The 22,095-nt window shown below is 53.5% G+C and overlaps 1 protein-coding gene across 1 annotated transcript in view; it reads left to right on the top strand.

Moving 5' to 3' along the window:
• SH3RF3 (SH3 domain containing ring finger 3) overlaps nt 1-22,095 on the top strand; it is a 383,766-nt gene that overhangs the window by 240,179 nt on the left and 121,492 nt on the right. Inside the window, exon 5 of the mRNA XM_021680271.1 lies at nt 14,158-14,511. Within this exon, the coding sequence (XP_021535946.1) occupies nt 14,158-14,511 (354 nt within the window). The remainder of the gene's footprint in view (nt 1-14,157; nt 14,512-22,095) is intronic.

Raw genomic sequence — 22,095 nt, forward strand, 5'->3', positions numbered from 1 at the left:
CTTGGTTTGTCGACCACACTTTTCCAGATGTCTCTGTTTTCAGTGATTTTCCTGCCTATCTCCCTGCCCATAGACCCTTAGCGCACTGCAGGGCTGTGTTAGCCTCTCTGGGAAACCATTTTAATGAGATTCTAGAAGGTTCCAAGTTGCCACAACACTTCCTTGGGTCTGGCCCCTCGTAGGTGAGGGCAGCCTGTCCTCTGTACCACAGCCGTGCCGGGAGGACTACACTGACCAGTGTCTCCAAGGAGCAAATGCAGCCCACACACAGTCTGGCCAACTTCTGCTGTAAAATAGGAAGACACCTGCCCGTGCCAGGGCCGTTGTCAAGAGCTGGAGATCTGTTTGTCCCTTCATTAGGTCTCTGTGGGTGCATCTTAGCCCTTGGCTGAGAGAGCGTTTCCACTACTGCGGCATTCTGCAGGCTCTACCTTTCAGACCACCATTCATTTCTTCGTTCACACCCATCCCTTCTTTTGTGCATTCATTCACTGAGCACCTGCTAGGTGCCAGGCCCTGGGGGATGCAGCTGCCAACAAAACAGAAGAGAAATGTTTTGGAACCCCCATTCTAGTAGGAGGAGACAAACAATAGAGAAAAGAAACAAATTCTAGAGGGTAGTATGTTCTCTGTGGAGAAAAATAAAGCTGGCAAAGGAGGGGAGTGAAGCTGAGGTGGAGGGGACTATAATTTTAATTAGCATGCTTGGAAGGCCCCCCTGGGAAGCGACCTACAAGTGAGCACCGCAGGTTCCAGGTGGTGGCCTGAGCTGGCTCGTGGCCGAGGGGCCATGGTGGCCAGGGTGACTGAGCAGACCGAGTGTGGTGAGCTCCGGGAGGCAGTGGGAGGAGGACCACTCTGAGGACGTCGGTGTTTGTTCTGAGTGGGTGGGTCTGGGTTTGGGTCCATCTCTCTTCTGGACCCACCCAAACTCAGTGCATACAGCCTTTGTCCCTGGGTCCAGGGACTCTCCCTGACCATGTCCTTGTCATTCATAAGCCCAGCCCTACCTCCACCTAGGAGGCTTTGTTAGTGTAACATGAATATAGAAAGAACCTTCTAGACTAAAAGTTTTCAGGTTGCAGTGGTCAGAAACCCAGGTGTTCCTGGGCCCCTCAGTCCATGGTACACTACCTCTCACCCTTTCCCAGCCACCCTGTGCTCCATCTTGTCTCTAAGATCCATCTCACGCAGTGACCAGAGTCATCCCTACAAAAAGGCAACTTGAGTGACCTCACCCCTGCTAAGACTCCTCTGGGACCCATGGCTCTTAGAATCAATCCAGACTCCTCACTGCAGCCTGCAGACCCATGGAACCAGCCTGGCCTCACCCCTGCCCTGCTCACTGCCCCGTGGTGCTGGCCTCTCCCTGCCCTGGCATATAGCAAGGCCCCAGCCACAGCACCCATCCTTTGGGCGCAGCCCTGCTCTGCCACTCACCAGACTTTCCCCTCCCCGTGCCTCAGTTTTCTCCTCTGTAATCTGGGGATAATACACCTACCTCACTGTGCTCAGGTACGGATTAAATCAGGAACATAAGTGCACAGAACATGGGTTGGCTCAGAGTGCGAACTGTGCGTTAGAAAATAGCATTTCCTTTAACAGTATTGTTAGACCCCTGTGTAGAGAGCAGGAAGAAGAAACACCCAAGTCTTACTGCAAAATTGTGTTTTATTGCTGGAGTGTCATGTGTGAGGCCTGTCAGGTGAATGCGGAAAAACAACTTCGACACTTGAAAAACTGTATTTGGAGTAGGCTTCTGTTTCATTCAGAGTGAAGGAAAACAGTCATTTGGAGGGTGAGTATCCATGGACTGGGTAGGGCGAGGGAGCCTGGTCTGGAATAATCAAGCTTTTGGAAGTGGGGCGCCAGAGCCCCAGGTGGGTGCTTCAGCGTGGGGGAAGCAGGGGAGCGCCCGCGCAGGCCCTCGGCTCAGGGCTGCACCAGTCACCTGCACAGGAAGGCCGCTCTGACCCAGGGCTGTGCTGGAGGCGCCCCTCGCTTTCCCAGCCAGCTCCCCACGCTGGAGCCCTGTGCCGGCCAGCCACGGAAGCGAGGCCCGGAACCGGGTACAGAAAAATACTCCGGAGGGGGGTCCATTTATGTTTCTGGAAACCTTTTTATGTTTGGAAGGGGATGAAGGTGTTGTTGAAACTCTGCTCTTGTTTGTGTATCTCTTGCTAAATTGGCAACCCAGTTCATATATTAACATGTTCTCAAATATATAAATTTGGGGGAGAATTGGTTGTGTTATCATTGGGGTTTTTTTGGTCATAGTAAGTGTTCATACCCTGTTCTTGGATCCAGCTGAGAAAAAGATGAGTGTCTGAGAGATGGAAGCTCAAAGGTTAACTTTATTACAGATAAATCTCAGTAAAAGAACATAGATCAGATCTGGAAGCAGGGGAACTTGCTGGTTCTTCACCCTCCGAGCGTAGACCTTGGGACCTCCCCGCCCACCAGAGTAGAGACTGTAAAACCACCCCCCCCCCCACCGGCCCTGCCTGGAATTGCTGCCCCCCTCCAGGGCCTCCAGCTTCGGACTAGGGTAACTTCACCCACTCCCTGGAGATTAACCAGGGACAGGGGACATCTCTGTCCACTAGAGATGCACACTAAGCAGTAGTCACAGGTGAAATTATGTGGTTCCTGCAGGTTGCTTTAAAATCCTCCAGGAAATCAGTGGAGGAGGGCAGACAGCCCATGGCACAGGAACAGCAGAATGGTGTGGTTGCTGAAGCTAGATGATGGGGCTGCATCCTTCTACTTCTGTGTCTGATATAAAAAGTTAACAAATGCTGGGCCGTGCCTTCCCTCCCAGCAGTCAGATGGGGAGGGGACAGGAGCGGAGGCCAAGCAGGCTTGCCACAGTTGTTTTTTCAACTCTGATTTGTAAGATAGAAGCAGTCATAAATGACAGGTAAGCTGGTGTGGCCGTGTCCCCAAACTACACACAGTGCCAAGCATCAGGCCAGACTCGGCCTGCGGGCCAGGTTTGCTGGCCCCTGCTCTGTCCTCTGCTTAACCTCTCTGGGCTTCCATTTTCCTTCCATTTTGGCCCGGATTTCTTTCCCCCTTCTGAGCTCTCCGAGCCCCCCATGGGAGCACAGTACCAGGAGAAGCTCCCTGAGGGCTCTGGAGTGTGACAGCCCGGTCTGTGCTCCCACATCAAGACACCACCACTCAGCCAGGGCCAGAAACCAAGCCACCTGGCGGAGGGAACCTTTGCTAGACCTTCCCTGAAACGTCAAACTCCAAAAAAATACTGCATCTCACTAGACTAAAAAATACCAAAGTCTTTTAAGGCACCTCACACATTTCTTACAAAATGGAAAAAAATACGTCAGTGCCACAACTCAGGAAATCTCGATATCCCAGCCTAATCTGCCCTTTTGTTTTGTTTTTAATAACTTTGTGATTGTAAAAATAACACCAGGCTATTGTTCAAAACAGGGAAATTCAGAAAAATGCAAAGAAATTAAAATCGCCTATAATCCTACCAGTAAATATAAATATGCGTGTAGGAAAAATATGAAATGAAATGTTGTTAGCGTATTGTTTTATTTCCTTTATTCTTTTCTATGTATAAATTTACATATATTGTGAACAAATATGGGATTGTGCTGCATCAGTAAATCATTAAATTGTGAGACTTTTCCAGTAGCATTGTTGCAATAGCTTCAGAGCCCTTGGGCCCTATGGTCTGCTGTCAGCACAGTAGCAGGGGATCCTGCCGCATGCATAGCTGATCTCTCTCTGCTGCTTTAGACCTCCTATTTCACTCAGAGGGAAGACAAGGCTGCTCCACTGATCCGCGTCACCTCTGACCTTATTTCCACCCACAAGTCTGCTCCAGCCACCCTGGCTTCCTTCTTCCTCCTCAGACTTGCCAGTCCCACTCCCACCCCAGGGCCTTTGCACCTGCGGTCCTCACTCCCATCACATTTCCCTCAGGTGTCAACAGGTTCCCTCCTTCAGGTGTTCTCTCAGAGAGGCCTTTCCATGCCACCCCCTGTAACCATGCATCCCGCCCACTCCCAGCACTCCTTCTCTCGTATTTCTTTCTCCATATACTTCTCACCATCTGACATATTGAATATCCTTACATATTTATTTGTTTATTGGCTGGGTCTCCATGAAGGCAGGGGTTTTATTTTTTTCACTGATGTACCTTCAGCGCCAAGCAAAACCCCTGGCATACAGCAGGTATCTAATACATGTGTGCTCGGTAATCAGATCCTCTGCTTCTGTAGCGCCAAACCCAGGTGGTTTGGGGATTTTCCCTTCCCCAGCCAGTCCACCTGGGCATGACCCCGCTGCCTGTTGACCCAGGCCATTTGGCCTGAAATCTCCATGGCCTGAGCACTGGCTTGAGGCCGTGTGCACACAGCACATGCATGCATGCATGCACATGTGTGTTCTTGTTCCCGCCTGTGCCTCCCCCTTACCTTGAAATACTCGTATCACTTTTGGCTCCTGTCCATAACCATTGAAATTAAGTTCCTTCCTCACTTAGCCCAGTCTTTCTCTAATAGATCTTCCATTCGGTTTGCATTTATGAACTCCGAATATTCTTACACCCCTTCTGTTTTTAATTTTTTTAAAGATTTTATTTATTTTTTTATTTATTTGACAGAGAGGGAGAGACAGTGAGAGGGAACACAAGCAGGGGGAGTGGGAGAGGGAGTAGCAGGCTTCCTGACGAGCAGGGAGCCCAATGCAGGACTCGATCCCACGACCCCAGGATCATGACCTGAGCTGAAGGCAGACGCTTAATGACTGAGCCACCCAGGTGCACCCTTACACCCCTTTGTGACCATGGAATATATCCCTAAGGAAAGTTCTTTCTGTGAAAAAGCTTCCCCGGCCACGTGTTGCCGTGTGCAGCTCACACGTGACAGCTGGTGCCGCTGAGTGACTGATTCTGAATGGAGTGGGCTCTCACTGGGAGCTCAGACCCGAGGCTCAGGCCAAGGTCTGGAGGGCCAGCTCCAGCGTGCCTGCTTCTCTTAGCCGGCGGGTGGGCATCTGCAAGGCAAGGGGTGAATTTCAGCTCCCAGGGGGGTCGATAAGCACACAGGTCAAAGCATGAACCTGCTATTTAGATCATACTCAATGAGTAGATGTTATTCCATACACACGCACATGTTGGCTGCATCCGTTCATTGACTAGGTATTTGTTGAGCATCTACTGCATGCCCAGCACGAAGCTCATTAACCATCTGTGAAGTGAGATGATTATTTACAAGAGTAAGAGGTAGGCTCTAAATTTCAAAACTCTATCAGCTCTGAGATCTTTTTTTTTTTTTTTTAAAGATTTTATTTATTTGACAGAGAGAGAGACAGCGAGAGAGGGAACACAAGCAGGGGGAGTGGGAGAGGGAGAAGCAGGCTTCCCGCGGAGCAGGGAACCTGATGCGCGGCTCGATCCCAGACCCTGGGATCATGACCTGAGCCGAAGGCAGACGCCTAACGACTGAGCCACCCAGGCGCCCCTATCAGCTCTGAGATCTTGATGGTGTTGTTACAGAGGTTGCCCTGAGATCTTGAAAGAGAGAGACAGAGACAGGGACAGAGACAGAGAGGACAAGGGAGGAGATGCATGCTATCTGCAGGCTCTGTAAGTGGTGGCCGGCTGTTTATGATTAAGTGGTGAGGAAGTAGCACTTAGAGTGTTAAGGCCACAGCAGTGACGGCCTGGCTAGTGTTCCACAAGCATTTCTCTGTCCCTTGCCACACTGGGAGCTTGCCGTGGGCAGCATCCCGGGTCTCTTGGCCACATAAGTTCTGTTCACCACTCTCGGGAGTTGGTCTCAGAGATGCTCCATGTGGGATAGGGCCTGACTGCAGATGCACAGGCACCTGGGGTCTGTGAGGACAGATGGGGCCATGAGTGTCTCCCTTGTGGCCTTAACCTGAGCATAGCTCGTGCATATGTTCAAGGATGTGTGTCACCAGAGGGGACGAGAAAGGGCTGGATGCATTCAGAGGTAAGAAGTGTTTCCAAAACTGTGTCCTTGGCAGGGAGACTGTGAGGCCCCGGGTGTCTCCAGATAGGCTGTTTGGCTGTTCATTGAGAGCACCAGGCCGCAGGCCCAGGCAGCGCACCACGCATTTTTTTTAAAAGATTTTATTTATTTATTTATTTATTTATTTATTTATTTATTTATTTATTTATTCATTTATTTATTTGAGAGAGACATGGAGAGAGCAGCAGGGGGAGAGGGAGAGGGACAAGCAGACTCTGCGCTGGGCGGGGAGCCTGACACAGGGCTCAATACCTGGACCCTGAGATCATGATCTGAGCCGAAGTCAGACACTTAACCGACTGAGTCACCCAGGCGCCCAACGGCACCACACATTTAACCCAAGCAGACGGGGGAAAGAGGACTTTATTTCTTGGCAGGGAAATGTCTCTCTTTCCCCCTTGATGACAATGGCTTTCAGCCTTTTTAGATTGTGACTCAGGATGAGAAATGCATGTTACATCCTGACCTAGGGTACACACCAGTGTGTATATGAAACTAAACCAACGTGTCCTGGAACTACTACTTTTACCCTTAGCACATGTGATGCATTCTGTATTTTCTCTTATTAATCTGGTTCATTTTTTAAAAAGTACTGGTCAGCACCCACTAAATTGACAGTTTGAAAATGACTACTCTTGGCTAGAGATCTTCAAAGTAGGGTGCATGATGGGGCACCTGGGTGGCTCAGTAGGTTAAACGTCTGCCTTAGGCTCGGGTCTTGATCCCGGGATCCTGGGATCGAGTCCCACATCCGGCTCTGTGCTCGGCAGGGAGTCTGCTTCTCCCTCTCCCTCTGCTCCTCCCCACCCCGTTTGTGTTCTCTCTCTCTCTCTCTCAAATAAATAAATAAAATCTTTTAAAAAAAACAAAGCCAAAAACCAAAAAAACCCACACCAAAATAGGGTGCACAAAGCTCTGTGAGTAAAGAAAGGAAATTATTAGAACTTTCTTCAAATTTATTATTTTTTTTTGACTTGTAAGTTTCAATTTCTCTTATGTGTTTTCTGATGTATATAATATAGTGGTACACTAGAAAATATATGTAACTTACTGGAGCTGTATGCCCCGCAGTGCTTTACTGCTGGGGTAAAGATTGCAGGGCCCTGGACTGGGTCACCCTGCTGACCTGGCGCTGGGAGCAGCAGGGAAGCTGCCACCTGCCTTCTGAACTGAATTCTGTGCCAGCCACATCTCTGGTTCCCTCCTCCTCCTTTCCCAGCTACCTAAGATCTTTGACTTCTGTGAGATCGTTTCCTCCGGTGCTCATCTAAGATGATCAGAAATGCATGTGCAAGCACAGCCCAGGCAGGGCACTCTCCAGGGCTGGGGCACCTCTGAGGGGGCCATACGTCCCCCTGCTGGGACAGTCTGACCTCCTGCCACCTTCCAGGCAGAGAGATGTCCCCTCGGGGGTTCTTACAGAAAATGGAGAATAAACCGTGCCTTTGTGTTTCTTTCCTTGTGGAAAAACAACCATTTTTTTTTTCCTTCTAAGTTTTATCTTCAGGCAAAATTATGACAGCGTCCTTATACTCATCTCAAAACTTCCAATCAATGGTCCCTTTGCTTACAAGACACACCCTGCTAAGGTGCTAATCATAACTCTTTGCTGCTTATGAGCCTTTTTCTGAGTTTCACACATTCTTACAAATGAGTGAAGTTTCGTTTGCTTATTTTAATTTGTATCAGACTCTTTTTGGAATCTTCCTTTCTGTGGGTTTTGATACTGCACCAAGAGTGTGATTGCTGGCACAGGCAGGGAACACAACCCACTATTAAGAGGCTGAATTCAAAGAAGGGGCCGTCTCATTCCCCATGCTAATTGGGGTGAGTGCCCGAGAAGGAAGGGGCGACAACTTCGAGCAGAGGCTGAGGGACAGGGAGTGCGGTGTGTAGTTTCTGATTGCCGTGGAGGGACCCACTCCCCAAGTAGGGACACACTGCCCTTCTGTCTCAGGACAGCTTGGGAGCCCGCTGCCCCCGCCCTGAGCCGCCAGCACCGTGGAGGTGTGTGAAACAGCCCCGCTCTACAAGCTTGTCTGGGGACCGGGCCAGTGGTGCAGTCCACCCCTCATGGGAAGTGCCCTGGCATCCGACAGAGTTGGGGCTCTGTCCAGTCTGCGATAATGGGATGTTGAAATGAGTACCATTCCCTACCCTGCACATTAATTCTTAGGATCATCTCATCCAAAATCCTTGCCTGCACTCAGTCTTTGTATGTATTAAGATTAAGCAATTCTCTGTGCATTTCAGGTCTACACCTAGCTGGATATTTCTTGTTTTAAACCTCAATTATCTGAATAATTGCTTCAGTTCACCAGTCCACTTTGGCCACTACAGCCTCACCTGTCCAATCCAGTCACCTTGAGAAGGGAATGCGGGGAGAACAGAATGGAAGAGAAGTAGCGGCCCTGCGCTGGGTGGATGTGGGAGAGCCAGGGATGAGGGCTTCCATTACACCACTGCGTGCCCACCACCTCATACAATGTTTAGTTCTGAGATGGGACCCCTTCAGAGATAAGAAAGCCTCTCCCATAGCAGGTGCACAACAAATATTTGTTCCATGAGTGGGAGAATGTCAGTCCAGAGGGTTAGCATGTGAATCTACAAATGTCTAGAGTTCGACATTCCAGTAAAAAAAAAAAAAAAAAAGTTTGGCATTGTTAACAGGCCTGTGAGGTCACCACCCATTTCAAATGAAAAGGAAAGGAACAGAAAGAGCCTCCCACCCTTGGTAACTGCAACTGGGGTCCTCCCAGGGTGAGCATTTGCCTGACGTAATGTTCACGCTCCCAAAAAAGGTCTGGTTTTTAAAGGCCCACGTTTGAATCTCTAATATGAACCCAACCCCCTCTAATTGCCAAAGGCATAGATATACCTCAGTGACTATAATAATTTTTTAACCCAAAGATGGAGCAAGATCAGAAAAGCATCCCCACGCTCTGCAGTAAAAAGTGAATGATACACCCAGTGAGCCGTGGTAGAAAGGGTGTGAGCAGTCGCCATCGTGCCACCTGTTAACTGTGTGATGTGGAACAAGACGCTTACACTTTACCTCTGAGCCTCAGTTTTCTCCTCTGTAAAATGGCCGTGTTGACCTTGGATGGTCAATATAAGGGTCAGACAAGCCTGGTGGTGATGAAGGTGGGTCTCTGTTGTGCTTGGCTGGTGGTCGTCACCAGGCCACTTGCTTTGACCTGCTCAGTCAGTGGTCGAGAGCCCTCATTTTGGGAGCCTTTCTCATCGAAGGCCCGAGCTGTGTTTCTAGATACAGCCTTCAAGGAGGAGGGTGAGGGGTGCCAGAGCTGAAAGTAAATCATTCTGTTCTCACTTGTCCCTGCTGATGATCTAGTCTCGTAAAGAAGGGAGTGTTTTACAAATAAGAGGCACAGATCAAAATGCAGTCAGCCATCTGTGCCTGCCCACCTCGGTGAAGCGGGAGGCTCCTGAGATTTTTCCTGACAAAAGTTTGACACAGCGGGCGCACCTGGGTGGCTCAGTCGTTAAGCATCTGCCTTCGGTTCAGGTCATGGTCCCAGGATCCTGGGATCGAGTCCCTCATCGGGCTCCCTGCTCAGTGGGGAGCCTGCTTCTCCCTCTCCCACTCCCCCTGCTTGTGTTCCCTCTCTAGCTGTGTCTCTGTCAAATAAATAAATAAAATCTTAAATAAAAAAAAAGTTTGAGGCAGGTAAAGGCCACTCTTCATCCACTCCTGAGTTTGTGAAGCTCTCCGGAATAATAGGCCAACTACCAGGCATGGTGACCTGTGCTCTACTGAGCCCACCTGCGGGGGGAGCCGTGCATTAAAGGCAAATGCCAACAAAAGCTGCTGTCTCTGGTTATGTGGCTATTCTGTGGGGAGAGCGTCTCCTTGTGAAGCCGAGGTTGCAAAGCTGTCCATGTTCTAGTCAAAGAGGGTCTGGCTCGAGCAATAGTGGTATCTCCTGGGAGTTTGTAGACATGAAGAAACTTGGGTGCCATCCCAGACCTACTGAGCCAAAATCTGCATCTTTACAAAGCTCCCTAAGTAGTTCACCCCCACAGGGAAGTATAAGCTTTATTCGAGCAGCCCCTGTTGTTCACCTCAGCACCCCCGGCACCTAGAGCAGAGCCCGGGACACGGCAGGTGCTCAGCAAGTATTTGCTGTACACATGTATCCGTTGGTTGCCTTCATTTTAAATTGACACCTGGCTTCCAGCACGCTCCCCTCTTTGGCTTCCTGGATTTCCCAGAAAGGGAAGACATACTTCCCTCCCTCCGGTCTCCGTCACCAGCCCATCGCTCCGGGGTGCGGATGTGTTGAGGCTGTACTTCCTACCTCGGGGTTAGGATGGAGGGGCTTCCGTGTTATTTTGCTTGAGAACTGCAGGGCACCCCTCAACCCATTGTCCTTTCTTGCATGTTATATCTGATATCAGCTTGTATGCCTGGTGTTCCAATCTTATTCTTTCTTTAAAAATTCCCTCCCACATTACCTTCAGTTTAAAGTCCTCTTGACCAGAACTGGTGATTTCTGGGTAACCGTGCTCTGCCCAGGCCCCCAGCTCTAGCACTTTCCTGGGCCAAGTGCCCAAATCCCTTGCTAGCCTCAAGCTCACCAAGGGGGCCTCAGGGCCCATGTGAGCCTGCGGTGAGAGTCTTCTTTATTTAACCTGGTCCCCAAATTCACATGCAGCTAGGATGCCACCAATAACTCTAAGATGACTTCATATGGAACTGTTTGAACAATGGAAAGAAGAAACCCTTCAGGTCTTCCATTTCCAGATGTTTCTGTGGCTGGAGGGAAGAGTGGTGTAGAGGAATATCACATCTGAGCTGATGAAGTTGGTGAGGCAGAGTCCTGGGAAGAGGGTCCTGAGCCAGGGGCAGACACACAGTCCCTGACTAGGGTGCGACCATGACTGACTGGTACCGTCCCACCCGCAACACCGGACCCGAGGAAGAGGATATGTGTGTGGCGGTTGAGTGTTTGGATTTGGGGCTGGCTGCAGCAGCGGGCCTCCCGCAGAGTGGGAGGGAGCAGGCCGATGACTGTCCTCGGGATCCATGAACAAACCCAGCAAGACGTAATGTTGGTGTCACTACTTTGTTTCCATTTTGTATGGAAGTTAGAAATGTCTTCTATTGCCGTCCAAAAACAGTCAAAATGGGAGTTATTGGGTGCACTGGTTAATCACCAGTTGTGTGTGGGGGGTTGCCGTCTATGCCTAGGTGTGAGGTGGAGAAACAGATTAGGTGACCAGCCACATTCAGAGGGAGAAGCCGAGCTCTTTCATTGCTGGACAGGCATCTTGGTGGGGAGCAGGGAGCATCCTGGGGCAGAATGCCAGGAAGCACTCATTCTCCCCACCACATACCACCCTTCATAGCTGGCAATCAGCAGCCACTCACAGAATGTTCTAGCATTCTGCTTGTGGGGGGAACAAGAGGGCTGACTTCAATGTTCCCTGCCTCCTCAGCCCTCCCCCCAGGACCCCAAGGCTAACTGGCCAGGCTCCCCCAGGCCAACGAGGCGGGGCTGCAGCCTGCTCGGGAGAGCAGAGCCATCTGGTTTTCCTGCAGTGTGGATGGCTGCAGGCAGGCAAGCCGACACTGCCCCCATTTGGAGTATGAGGAAATGGGCAATCGTGGCTGCACCTGAGGGGTGTGAGTCAGGAGCTGCTGTCTCGGGCAGATGCTGGTGGGTGAGGGTGTCCTGCAGTCATGGGCCATGTGGACTGGGATGGCACTGGCAGCACCAGCTGCCAGGCCCAGCCCTGAGCGTCATGCAACGTGGCTAATCGGAGCTTGCCGGGAAGATGATGGCAGCTCCCCACAACACTGAGTGTCACTTCAGGGACCCAGCCACAGAGTTGCAGCAATCAGCATGGACTCTGCAGGCCCACGGTCTGTTTGGGGCCAGGGCGTTGCTCGAAGCCTGGACGGGGCTGTCCACCCGAGGGTGGCAAATCACTGGCTAATCCCATGTATATACAGCTCCAACAAGAAGCTGCTTGTCACAAAGCAAAGGTTCAGTAAAGAAAATAAAACTGAACTCTCTCTCTATTGGGAGGGTCTTTCCTTGGTATGTCCCTTGCCTCCTGCAGAGATGTCAGGGACTCTAAGGCCACTGATGGACGTGCAGAGAGTCACCCCTTGGAAGCAGCCCTCCTGGCTCCCTCAGCTTGCTAGGACACCGATCTTTCATGGACATTCATTGGCCATCCCTCTCAGTGCCCATGGGCATGGCGGAGAAAGGCGGGCTTCCCCCACACCCTGGTCTCCATCAAGGAGGAGGCAGCGTGGTTGGCCATGAGCAGCCTGCCGGGGAGCTGTGTGGAGGACTGAGCGGTGTGGGGTGAGCCGCGTGCCAGTCGGTGAGCTGCGGTGGGGCCCGTGGCCGCTGTGGCAGTGGCTCAGATCAGGGCTCCGTGTGTTCCAGAAGTGCTCTGTCGGTGCCTCATACTCCAGGTTGGCTGCTTTGGGGAAGAGCGGAGTTGTTTTCGCCCAGCCTTGGGCACTGTTGGTGCCATCGTGTCTGTGTAATAATGTTCCACATGGAGGCACATGGCAGAAAGTACGGAGTCTGTGCTCCAATGCCCGTAAATGAAGGGCATTGTCCCTGTTGCTTCCTGCTTCTCTGTGTTCCTCTTGGCCCTGCGGCATGGGTGCCAAACACTGGGCTCCAGGAGGCCAGCCCTGGGGTGTTCGCAGCACCCCAGGGAGGGCCACGGGAGGCAACAGCCGCTGGTCTGCTTACAAGCTAGCACTGCTGAGGAAGCAAAGGAATATGGTCATAAAATAGAGCAAAACAGCTGAGCCTGGTTGGAAGAAATGTTTCAAAGGCAATAATCCTGGATTTAGATCACACATTTTGGGGCCCGCAGTGAGTTTTTCAAAACCTCCCTCGGAAAGGCAGGTATTTGTAATGGAAATGGTGACAGCGCACGGTGGCCTCGCCTGGGCTGTGTGTGGGCGGCTGGACAGCCAGCACCGCTGCGCGTCTGATCCACTCGGCATTGTGCAGATGAAGCCTCCCCCGCTCTCACTGCTTAAATTCAGAGGGGCCCTTTTTTATTATTATTTTCATTAACTCATCAAGATGCCACCAGCTGCAAGCCCTAGTAGTGTATGCTGCGTGAGAACCTGGGGTTTTTCCTCCACCGTCCCAGGCCTGAGGGACATTTCCTAATCCAGACTCCCCTGCAGGTGGGGACGTGGCCCTTCCTGGCTTGCCCCCCCCCCCCCCACAGCTCCAACCCACATTTCCCGGCTCAGCTGAGGACATGGGTGTGGCTCCCACACCAGGTGACCTGCCCATCCACAGCTGGCTCCCGTTTCCAGGAGGGCTTCAAACCACCCGCAGGGGTCTCTGCTGACTCACCCCTTCCCTAAACCGGCACCTCGGACTGTGCCTTGCCCTCAGCCCTGAGCTCTGGGCACTTCAGGGTCTGAGATTTGGCTTCCTCTCTGTCCCCAGCTGGTTTGCAGGTGTGCGCACATCCCAGGAGGGCCCCGAGTTCTGCTTCTCCCCTGACCCCTCAGGCAGGGGGCTCTGCCAGCAGCCGAGGACTCTCCCTCTGAAGTGGCCTAGGTGTGGGGAAGGCTGCGTTCTGCCAGCGCGTGAGGCAGGGGTGTGCGTGGGGCGCCGTCCGTACCCGGGATGCATCCATGCTTCTTGCTCAGGAGGTTGGACGGTCCCCGCCAGGGGACAGAAAGGGCATTCTGGTCACGTGCCTTGCTTTTTCCTGCCAGCGTGGCCAGAACTGTGCCAGGCAGGCCAGGGCCTGTCACCGTGGCGAGTGTGGGCCCATGGCTGGGCGTTCCTGCCACCTCCTTCTGTCCCATGCCCTCTGCAGGTCTGCACCTCATACCCCAGAAACAGGCACCCCGGGAAAGGGTTGGGGATACCCTGGGACAGACAAAAACAGCTGCCCTGGAGACCATTTCAGTAAAATCTACAGATGTCACCGCAGCCTCTGCTGTGTCTGGGCCTGGCGCCATTCACAGGGAGGCCCCGTTGGGAGGATCTGCGGGACCATGAACACGTTGTCGGGTTTAACGGGGGACGCAGGCTGTGAGCACAGGGAGCAGGCTGGAGCCTGTGACCTCTATTTAACAAGGCCTTCCTCTGCCTTTCTCACCTAGCTCAACGACTCAGCCAAGCAGCTCATTGAGATGGACAAGCCATGCCCAGCGGCTGCGTCTGGCTGCCACGCCCCCTTGCCCTCTGACCCTGGCGCGGCATCCAGTGTGCCCCCAGGACCCACATTAAGCAGCACAGGGGCGGTCAGTGCCTTTCAGCGGCGTGTGGACAGCAAGAAGAATGCCAAGAAGCGCCACTCCTTCACCGCGCTCAGTGTGACACACAAGTCCTCCCAAGCCACAAGCCACAGGCACTCCATGGAAATCAGCGCTCCGGTCTTGATCAGCTCCAGCGATCCCCGGGCCGCAGCCAGAATCGCAGACCTGGCTCATCTGTCCTGCAGTGCTCCCGCCCAGGTAACATCCTCGGGGTGTGGACAGGGAGGCCTCTGGGAGCCCCATCCTCAGCTGTGTGTTCAGCATCCCGTCCCCAAACTTGCATGAGGAAGGTCATGGGGCAGCAGTGCCCTTTGGGGCCACCGTGACTTCCTTCTCCCTGCCTGGCCTCAGGGACCCCCTAAGCCTTGGTCTTGTCACTGCCAGAACAAACATGTGAGTGGTACTCGGTGTTCAAAGGTATCTAGGTGGTGTGTGAGGTGCTTCTCAATGGCCCGTGACACGGCCTTTGAATAACATTGGCTCTTACTTGGAAAGTTCTCCTTCCTCAGTGCGCGTTCAGTGCATCACATCATGTCTTGCAGAAAGTCTGGGTGTAGTTTGTTTTTAGCACTAGTATATTTTTAGCATCTCTTAACACTTGCTAATCTTGTTTCCTTTCAACAAGAGCTCAGAACCGGAATGAACTTGTTTGGGACTTTGATTATTATTTTTACAGATACCTTCTATTTCTAGACATAGCGCTGGTTCCATTCCACTAGGAAGATAAAGGAAAGGGGAGGGACCTTATTCTCAGTCCAGCAGCCAAAGGTGGCCCCAGAGCCCCCAGGCTAGTGTGTGATCCACAGCCCTCATACTATGTCCTGTAATTCGTGGGTAACAAGTCCAAGGCTCAGGCTTCCCCAGGGTTCAGTGGAAGTTCTGAATGGACATTAGCAGAGCCCTCTTGCGCTTTCCTCCTGCCCCATAATGTGGGCTCCACACGTGTGCATGCGGCTCTCATGTTCTCTCTGCCTCTCCCTTGTCCTCACCTGCTTTCAGCCCTCCTGTCCACTGCTCCTGAGTTAAGGGAACAGAGACAAAGTTCCCAGGCTCTGCAGTCTGGGTCAACTGTAGACAGGCCCTAGCATAGGAAGGGAACAGATTTTTTTTTTTTTTAATTTGTACCCGACTTTGTTCCACAAGGACTTAAGTGCTGAATTAGTTTATTGCTAGAGAGGACTGGGACCCTGGGTCCCATTTTCTAGCAGTTACACTTGAAGTGAAAATTGTGGCCAGGCTCTAGACTTTCGTGAGGGTCATTGAAAAGGGTGAGAGGTCAAGCAAAGCAGTTTTCACCTATCTCCCGTCCCAAATTAACTTCATTATTGGGACACATAATAGGTGGCATAAGGGTGAGCTGCCACACACCGTGACCTGCAGGCACCAGCATGCTGTCCACGGTCAAATGCACCCAAAGACCAACTCCCAGCTCTGCCACCCACCGGCCGCTTTCCTGGTTTGGCACAGCTTTGCGGGCCTCGCATGTCACACTGGGACGCCCATCCTCTGGGCCACCTGAAGACCACCTGGGGCTGCTGCCATGGGCCAGGTGCAGGTCCTGGAGGTGGCCACAGTGCCGTGTCGATCCTCCTTCCTGCCATGCCAGGCACGCTGGGAGGGAACTCAGTCCCAGAGTGCTGTGCTTGGGCGGACAGACTTGGGCTTTGTGATCCTGAACCTGGAGAAATCCAGCATCATTGCAGGCATGTCTCCATCCACAAACGGGGGCCCCCACGTGCCAAGCTGACCTCAGGGGATGGGCTCCAGGCTGGCAGAGCAGGAGCGCCTGGGCTTCTTGGTGCCCGGGGCATGCGTGGAGCAATGCTGGCCCCAGCAGGTGTCCCATCAGCTCCCCCCGCCCAGACCCTTCCAGACTCAATATGTGTACCCAGGCTGTGGCACAGACTGTCTTCACTGACACGGTGAACTCTTAGCCCCTGTCAGATGAACAAAGCCGGTCATCACGAGCGCAGGCCAGTTCTGCCTGCATGTGTGCAGCCCTGACCTGCATACCCACGGCTTCTCGGGCCACAGGAGCAGAGGGGTCAGGGGTCTTTCGGTCAGGGGTCCCAGCGCATCTTCTTCTGGAGAACAAGGACAGCTGTTGTCACTGGCAGTTACTGAAGCCTGGTTGAACACTGCACGGTGTTGTCTAGGAAGTTTGTGGCAGTGGGCCTGTGGGCTCTGGAAGAGCAGCTCACTGGAGGCAGACGGGGCGGCTGGGCCCGTGTCCCTGCTCGCAGCCAGGCCTTGGGTGAGCAGCTCCAGCTGTGTCCATCTGCAAGACAGGCTTTGATGGTGACAGGCACCTTACGTGGAGGAGATCAGATCAGAAAGGGCCACCCAGTGTGAGATGATTGTGCTGCTCTTTGTTCAATTGACTTGATTCTAAAGCCCTGTGGAGGAAGATGAACCAAACACACACACACACACACACACACACACACACACACACACTGTGTGTACACAACACCAGTGAGGTGATATGCTCTGGGGGGGTGAGATGCATGGACAAGAGAGCCCCTCAGCTGAGTTGGAGCTCATCACCATCACTGACTCTTCTCGCTGTCCTTTGTGTTCCTTTCTAAAGTGGAAAGGAAGTGTGGGCCTGCGGTTTCTATAGAAATGGCTCTAAAACACAGTAGCTGTTTCCCTGCTTCTCAGACCGAATGCAGTGAGCTGCATTAAGCCTGAAGCCGCAGGGTCCCCGCAGAGCACAGCGAGGGGTGCGCGCTGTCCCTGGAGTGGCATCCAGGGTGTGTGTAGTCGGTGGCTCGCTCTCACGGCCCCGGGAAGCGCTGCTCCATCCTCATCTCCTCCCCTCTACTGATCTCACCTCCCTCATCTGGGCTTCTTGGCACATCCCACCATCAGGAGAGCCAGTAGGTTGAATTATTTTCATGCGCACATGAGGAAACTGAGGCCCAGAGGGTGTAAGTAATGTCTCAGTTCTGTGCTCATTTGACAGTCCGCCCTGCACCCCATCAAGACTAGCATGGACATGGGTCCAGGTCATGGACGTCACTTAAAACCCTCAGCTTCAGCTTCCTCTTCTGTAAACATACAGGGCTGACCTCAAGGCCTGGGGCGGTGAAGAAAGAACATGGCAGCCAGGCCATGCAGAGAGCGGCTGGTGCTCTGTAAAGGCTGCCCACCTCTCTCCTTCCCTTTCTCTTTTAGTCTGGGGCCTGGTGATGTGCAGGCTAGGGCAGTATCTCAGGTGGAGGGCTGGGCTCCTCCGCACACTGGCTGTTCACCTTAGGGCTATTGCTGAACCTCTCTGAGCCAGGAGAGCTGCCATTAACAGCCAGGTGCAACACTGCCTGGTACCTCTCGACCCTAGAAATGCTCTCCCAGCTCTTCTCCCAGAGCCTCAGTTTTCTCGTCTATTCTATGGAGCACCTGTGTAGTTGCTGGGAGGGTGAAATGTGAGCCCGGGCTGGCCTCTTCTCAGTTGGCTGTTCTCTCTGCTGTCAGGGAATGAGGGAGCGAATCACCAGCCCCAGTGTGTCAGATACGACACCCAGGGCCCCGGGCCTTGTGCATTCTGGCCACTGCTCTGCTCCCAGACTCTCCCTGTGCCGTGTACTGTGCTGGCCCCTAGCGGTGCTGGAAGGCCACAGATAGATGAGGGTGTGGGTGGCATGGACGCCGCCTGCAGCCACACCTCACCTCCCGTCAAGGAAGCTGGGGCTCCATGAGCATCCCCGTGAGCCCGCATCTGCTCCTGACTGTCAGCCGCTCACTGGTCTGTCCCCAGCAACAACCAGGCCAGGCCGTGTGTGGTCCCTGGCCTCGTGCACCCACCAGGGAAATCCAAGGACCCTGCCTGGAATCCAGTGCAGTAAGTTCCAGCCTTGACGGCATGTCACTGTCACCTGGAGGTTGGAACATCCCCCCTGCACAGCTCTAGCCCCACAATGCCGAGGTGGCTGGTCTGGGGTGGGGCCTGGGTCTGGGGCCTTGAGAGCCTCCCGGCCCGCTGTGCAGAGCGAGAAGCGCCGGTACCTCAGACAACGGCCGCTGCCCTTCCCTCACGCTCCAGGCTGCACCACAGGCCAGGCCTAGACCTGGGCCCTCAGACACTGGCCGCTGCCCTTCCCTCACACTGCAGGCTGTGCACAGGCCAGGCCTAGACCTGGGCCCTCAGACACCGGCCGCTGCCCTTCCCTCACGCTCCAGGCTGCGCCACAGGCCAGGCCTAGACTTGGGCCCTGAGTCCATGTACGGTGACCAGTGTCCCATCCCACCTGGCACTGAGGGATTCCCTGGGCACAGGGGACTTAAGTGCTAAAAATGGGACAGTTTGGGCACAGCAGGACAGCTGGTCATCCCAGAACATTTCTGGGATGGTGTGCGGAGTTTTGTACAGAAATGCAATGTGGTCCTCTCTTTACGGGACCAGTGCCGGGTACCAGAGGCCCGGAAGCAGGGAAGGCCCGGTCCCTGCTCCCAGGGCAACAAGGGAGGAGATGTGAAGGGGGCATGGGGCATCGCTGCAGGACAGCGCTGTGGACCCAGCTGCCTGGTTCCTATTTGGTGTGTGTCGTGCCACCAGGGGAGGCTTTTAAAACCTTCCAGCCCCAGGGCCCATCCCATCAGCAAAACCCGAGTCAGAGAGGCAGGGCGGGCACGCTGTACTAGCCAGGCCTGTGTGCAGGGATGCTGTGTAACGGTCAGCGGGCCCTAGGAGCCACACTGGGCTCCCAGTCCAGGCGGGCTTAGGTCTGCTTCCACCTGCTGCCTCATTCTGATGCACCGGCCAGAGAGGCAGTGGCTCCCTGAGGCTTGAGGTACTTGCCTCCCCTCTCAAAGCTGAGACTTGGGCCCATCATGCTGCCACAGCAATAGGCCGGGGTGCGTCCTCCTGTGCTGGGGGGAGAGAGGGCCAGAAAAGGGTCCTGTCACCATTGGAGCTCTTTAAAGCTCTCCAGGTGGGTCAGCTGTGCAGCCAGGACACTGCGCTGGGCCCAAGGCTGGCCAACTGCACCCAGTGGGGTGGTTTTCCCTATGGCTCTGGCACTAAGAACAATTGGCATGTTTTTAAGCGTTGTTTTCTAAAAGGAAGGAAAGAAGATGGCTAGGAAAAGGACAGGAAGAAACAACACAGAACTGAAGTATGCACTCTCTGGCCCTTTGCAAAAAGAGGCTTGCAGCTGAGGCTCTTTTGATGCTAGCCCTGACAGGCAGAGGAGGCCAAGAGGAAAAGAAGAGGAGAAACCTGCAGTCATGTAGGCTTAGCCCAGGCCCGGAGCAGGCGTCCTCAAGCAGAACAGGAAGAAGGTTTTGATTTTGGCCTGAAGTTCAAAGGCACTAACTCCATGTCCTTCCCTGGTCTGGAGTTTGCCAGGAGGGTGGGGAACCTGGGAGGTTCTGGAATCCGTGCACCGTTCTCATCGTGGAGTGTGCTTTCAGACACAGCCTTCTCATGAGGTTTCAGCACACCATGTGGGAACCCGAAGGCTCTAGAATCAGCCCCGGGATTAGTTCTGGCTGAGCTAGGGGCACAGGCATGAGGCGCAGCAAGCAGGAACCAGGAGGAAGGTGGCCAGGCAGCTGCCCCTGCCCGGCCCTGCTGTCCCTCCTGGAGGTGCGCAGCCAGGCTGTGGCCACGGCGGGGCAGGCGCAAGGGAGTCGACCCTTCTCCCTCCTGCTTGTTTTCTCTCAGTACTGCCATTGGAGGCCTTTCTTACTCTTATTTTTTTTCATTATTATTACTAGTAGTGTGTTTATTTCCTCCTGCCTTCAATCATCCAAGACCACTGTGGTTAATTCCTATTCAGGAAATAAATGTGGGCTCCTTATGTCCAGCAAAAACTCATCTTGGGACCTTGCATAGGATGGATGGCCCCCTGCCGCAGATGCTTCCTCTGGACCCCAAACAAGAGAATGACCTAAATAACAAGCCCATAGGCCTCAGATTCCCAGACTGACCTGTGGAATAAGTATGGCAAAACTGTCCAGGGAAGGAGCGTGGCTGTCTCCTCCAAATTCCACTCATTCGTCCCTCTTCCGGGAACATGCTTCTCCCTTCTCACAGTGGACGCACTCAGCTCTGCAGTCCCAATGGCTACCTCCTCCCCTGCTGCCCACCCCCAGCCGGCCAAGGCCACCAGCAGGTCCTGTGTCCCTGCTCCATGTCCTCCTTCTTGACATCCAGTAGCTTTGGATGCTGTGGGCAAGACTCCCCTCCTGAGCCTCTCCTCCCTTTGCTTCTGGGACCCTTCTCCAGGTTCTGAGCACTTCTCTTGCCCCAGCACGGGACCCTCTTCCTCCAGGTCCCACATGAACATCAGGGCTCCCCTGGCCTTTTCTTTCTGTCGTAGGCCTACCCCCAGGGTTCTCATCTAACCAACACCTGAACCCTAAACTGTCTAAACGCTGCCTGCCCACACCTTACTGAACTATCCATTCTTTCCTCCTGCTGCCTGACAGCTTCCCCTGGAGATGTACTTCATTTCAATCCATGTCTGTCCTCAAACCTCCTTCCTCTTCTTCATTCCATCTTACCCAAATTCCCAAAGCTAAGACCCTGTATCTTCCCAACTCTGCTCTCCCCGTCCCCTCTGCCATCCAACCAGGTGTCAGCTCTAGTTCCCAAGCATTTCTCCCGTGTCATTAGTCAGGATGAGGCAGATCATCTTCTGTCACAAACAGCTCCTGACACCATTACAGTTGAACACAGGGAGCGTTCATCACGCGCCGCTGCCGTGGGTCAGGCGGCCCTCCTGAATGGCGTGCTCATGATGTCGGCCTCCTTCCTCTTGTAACTCTGCCGTCTACAGCACATGGCCTTCAGCAGGAAGAGGGGCACAGAGGAGGCCCTTGGCATTAAACTGCCTCAGCTTTGAGACAATACTCATCGCTTCTCCTCTCAGGTCACTGAGAGAAGAACTGGCTACTCAGCCCCAACTTTCCTGCAAGGGGCTGGGGCATGTGGAGAGGTATGTGGCTATCAGCCAAGCCCAGCAGTCCTAGCCACATCCACGGCGGCCCCTCTCTCCATGGCACCCACCCTGCCTTGGTTCAGGCTGCTCTGTGCCCTCACCAACACAGCATCAACTGATTCCTAACTCCCTGCTTTTGGGGTTCCCTCTGGAATCCCATCTGTAATAAGGCTGATCTTCCCACAGATGCTTCTGGAGACTCTGTGTTGCCTTAGGCTAAAGTCCAAGTTCCTTAGCTTGGCCTGCAGAGCCCTTCAGACTTAGCCCCAGGTTGTCTTTCCAGCCTCCCCCCCAGTCACCGTCCACTCCCGCACTGGCTGGCCTGACCTCGGGCTCACCCCTCACCAAGACTGCTGCCTGTGCCCCGCCTGTCTGTGCTGCCTGCTCATGACACACAGACACAGCCCTGTATGGGAAATTCCTGCTCACCCTTGAAAGCAGCCATTTGAAGCAGTCACTTCCCCTCTGTAGCTTTCCGTGGCTCCAGGACACCTTTCCACCAACCAGATTCATTCCCTCATTTCCTCTGTGCCTGCAGGACTTTTTCCATACATTTATCATGGAAGGTGTGGCCTTTGTCATTTGTGTATCTGGCCACTCCCCTGAACTTCACGTCTTTCAGGGCAGGAACTGGGTGTCAGTCACTTCTGTATCCTGGCACCTGGCCTGGAACAGAGTTCATACCCATTCGATTTCTTCTAGGGCGGGCATGGGGTCTGTGTCCGCTGCACTGCGGACTGAGCTGTCTTGCACACTTAACAACGTGATGCCAGAAATGCCCCAGGGCCTCCCCACTGTTAATGGCTCCCTGAGGGCTGCAGAGAGGGGACAGCTG

This window comes from Neomonachus schauinslandi, chromosome 10 (genome assembly GCF_002201575.2).
Source record: "Neomonachus schauinslandi chromosome 10, ASM220157v2, whole genome shotgun sequence".
In the NCBI taxonomy this organism is placed as follows: Eukaryota; Metazoa; Chordata; class Mammalia; order Carnivora; family Phocidae; genus Neomonachus; species Neomonachus schauinslandi.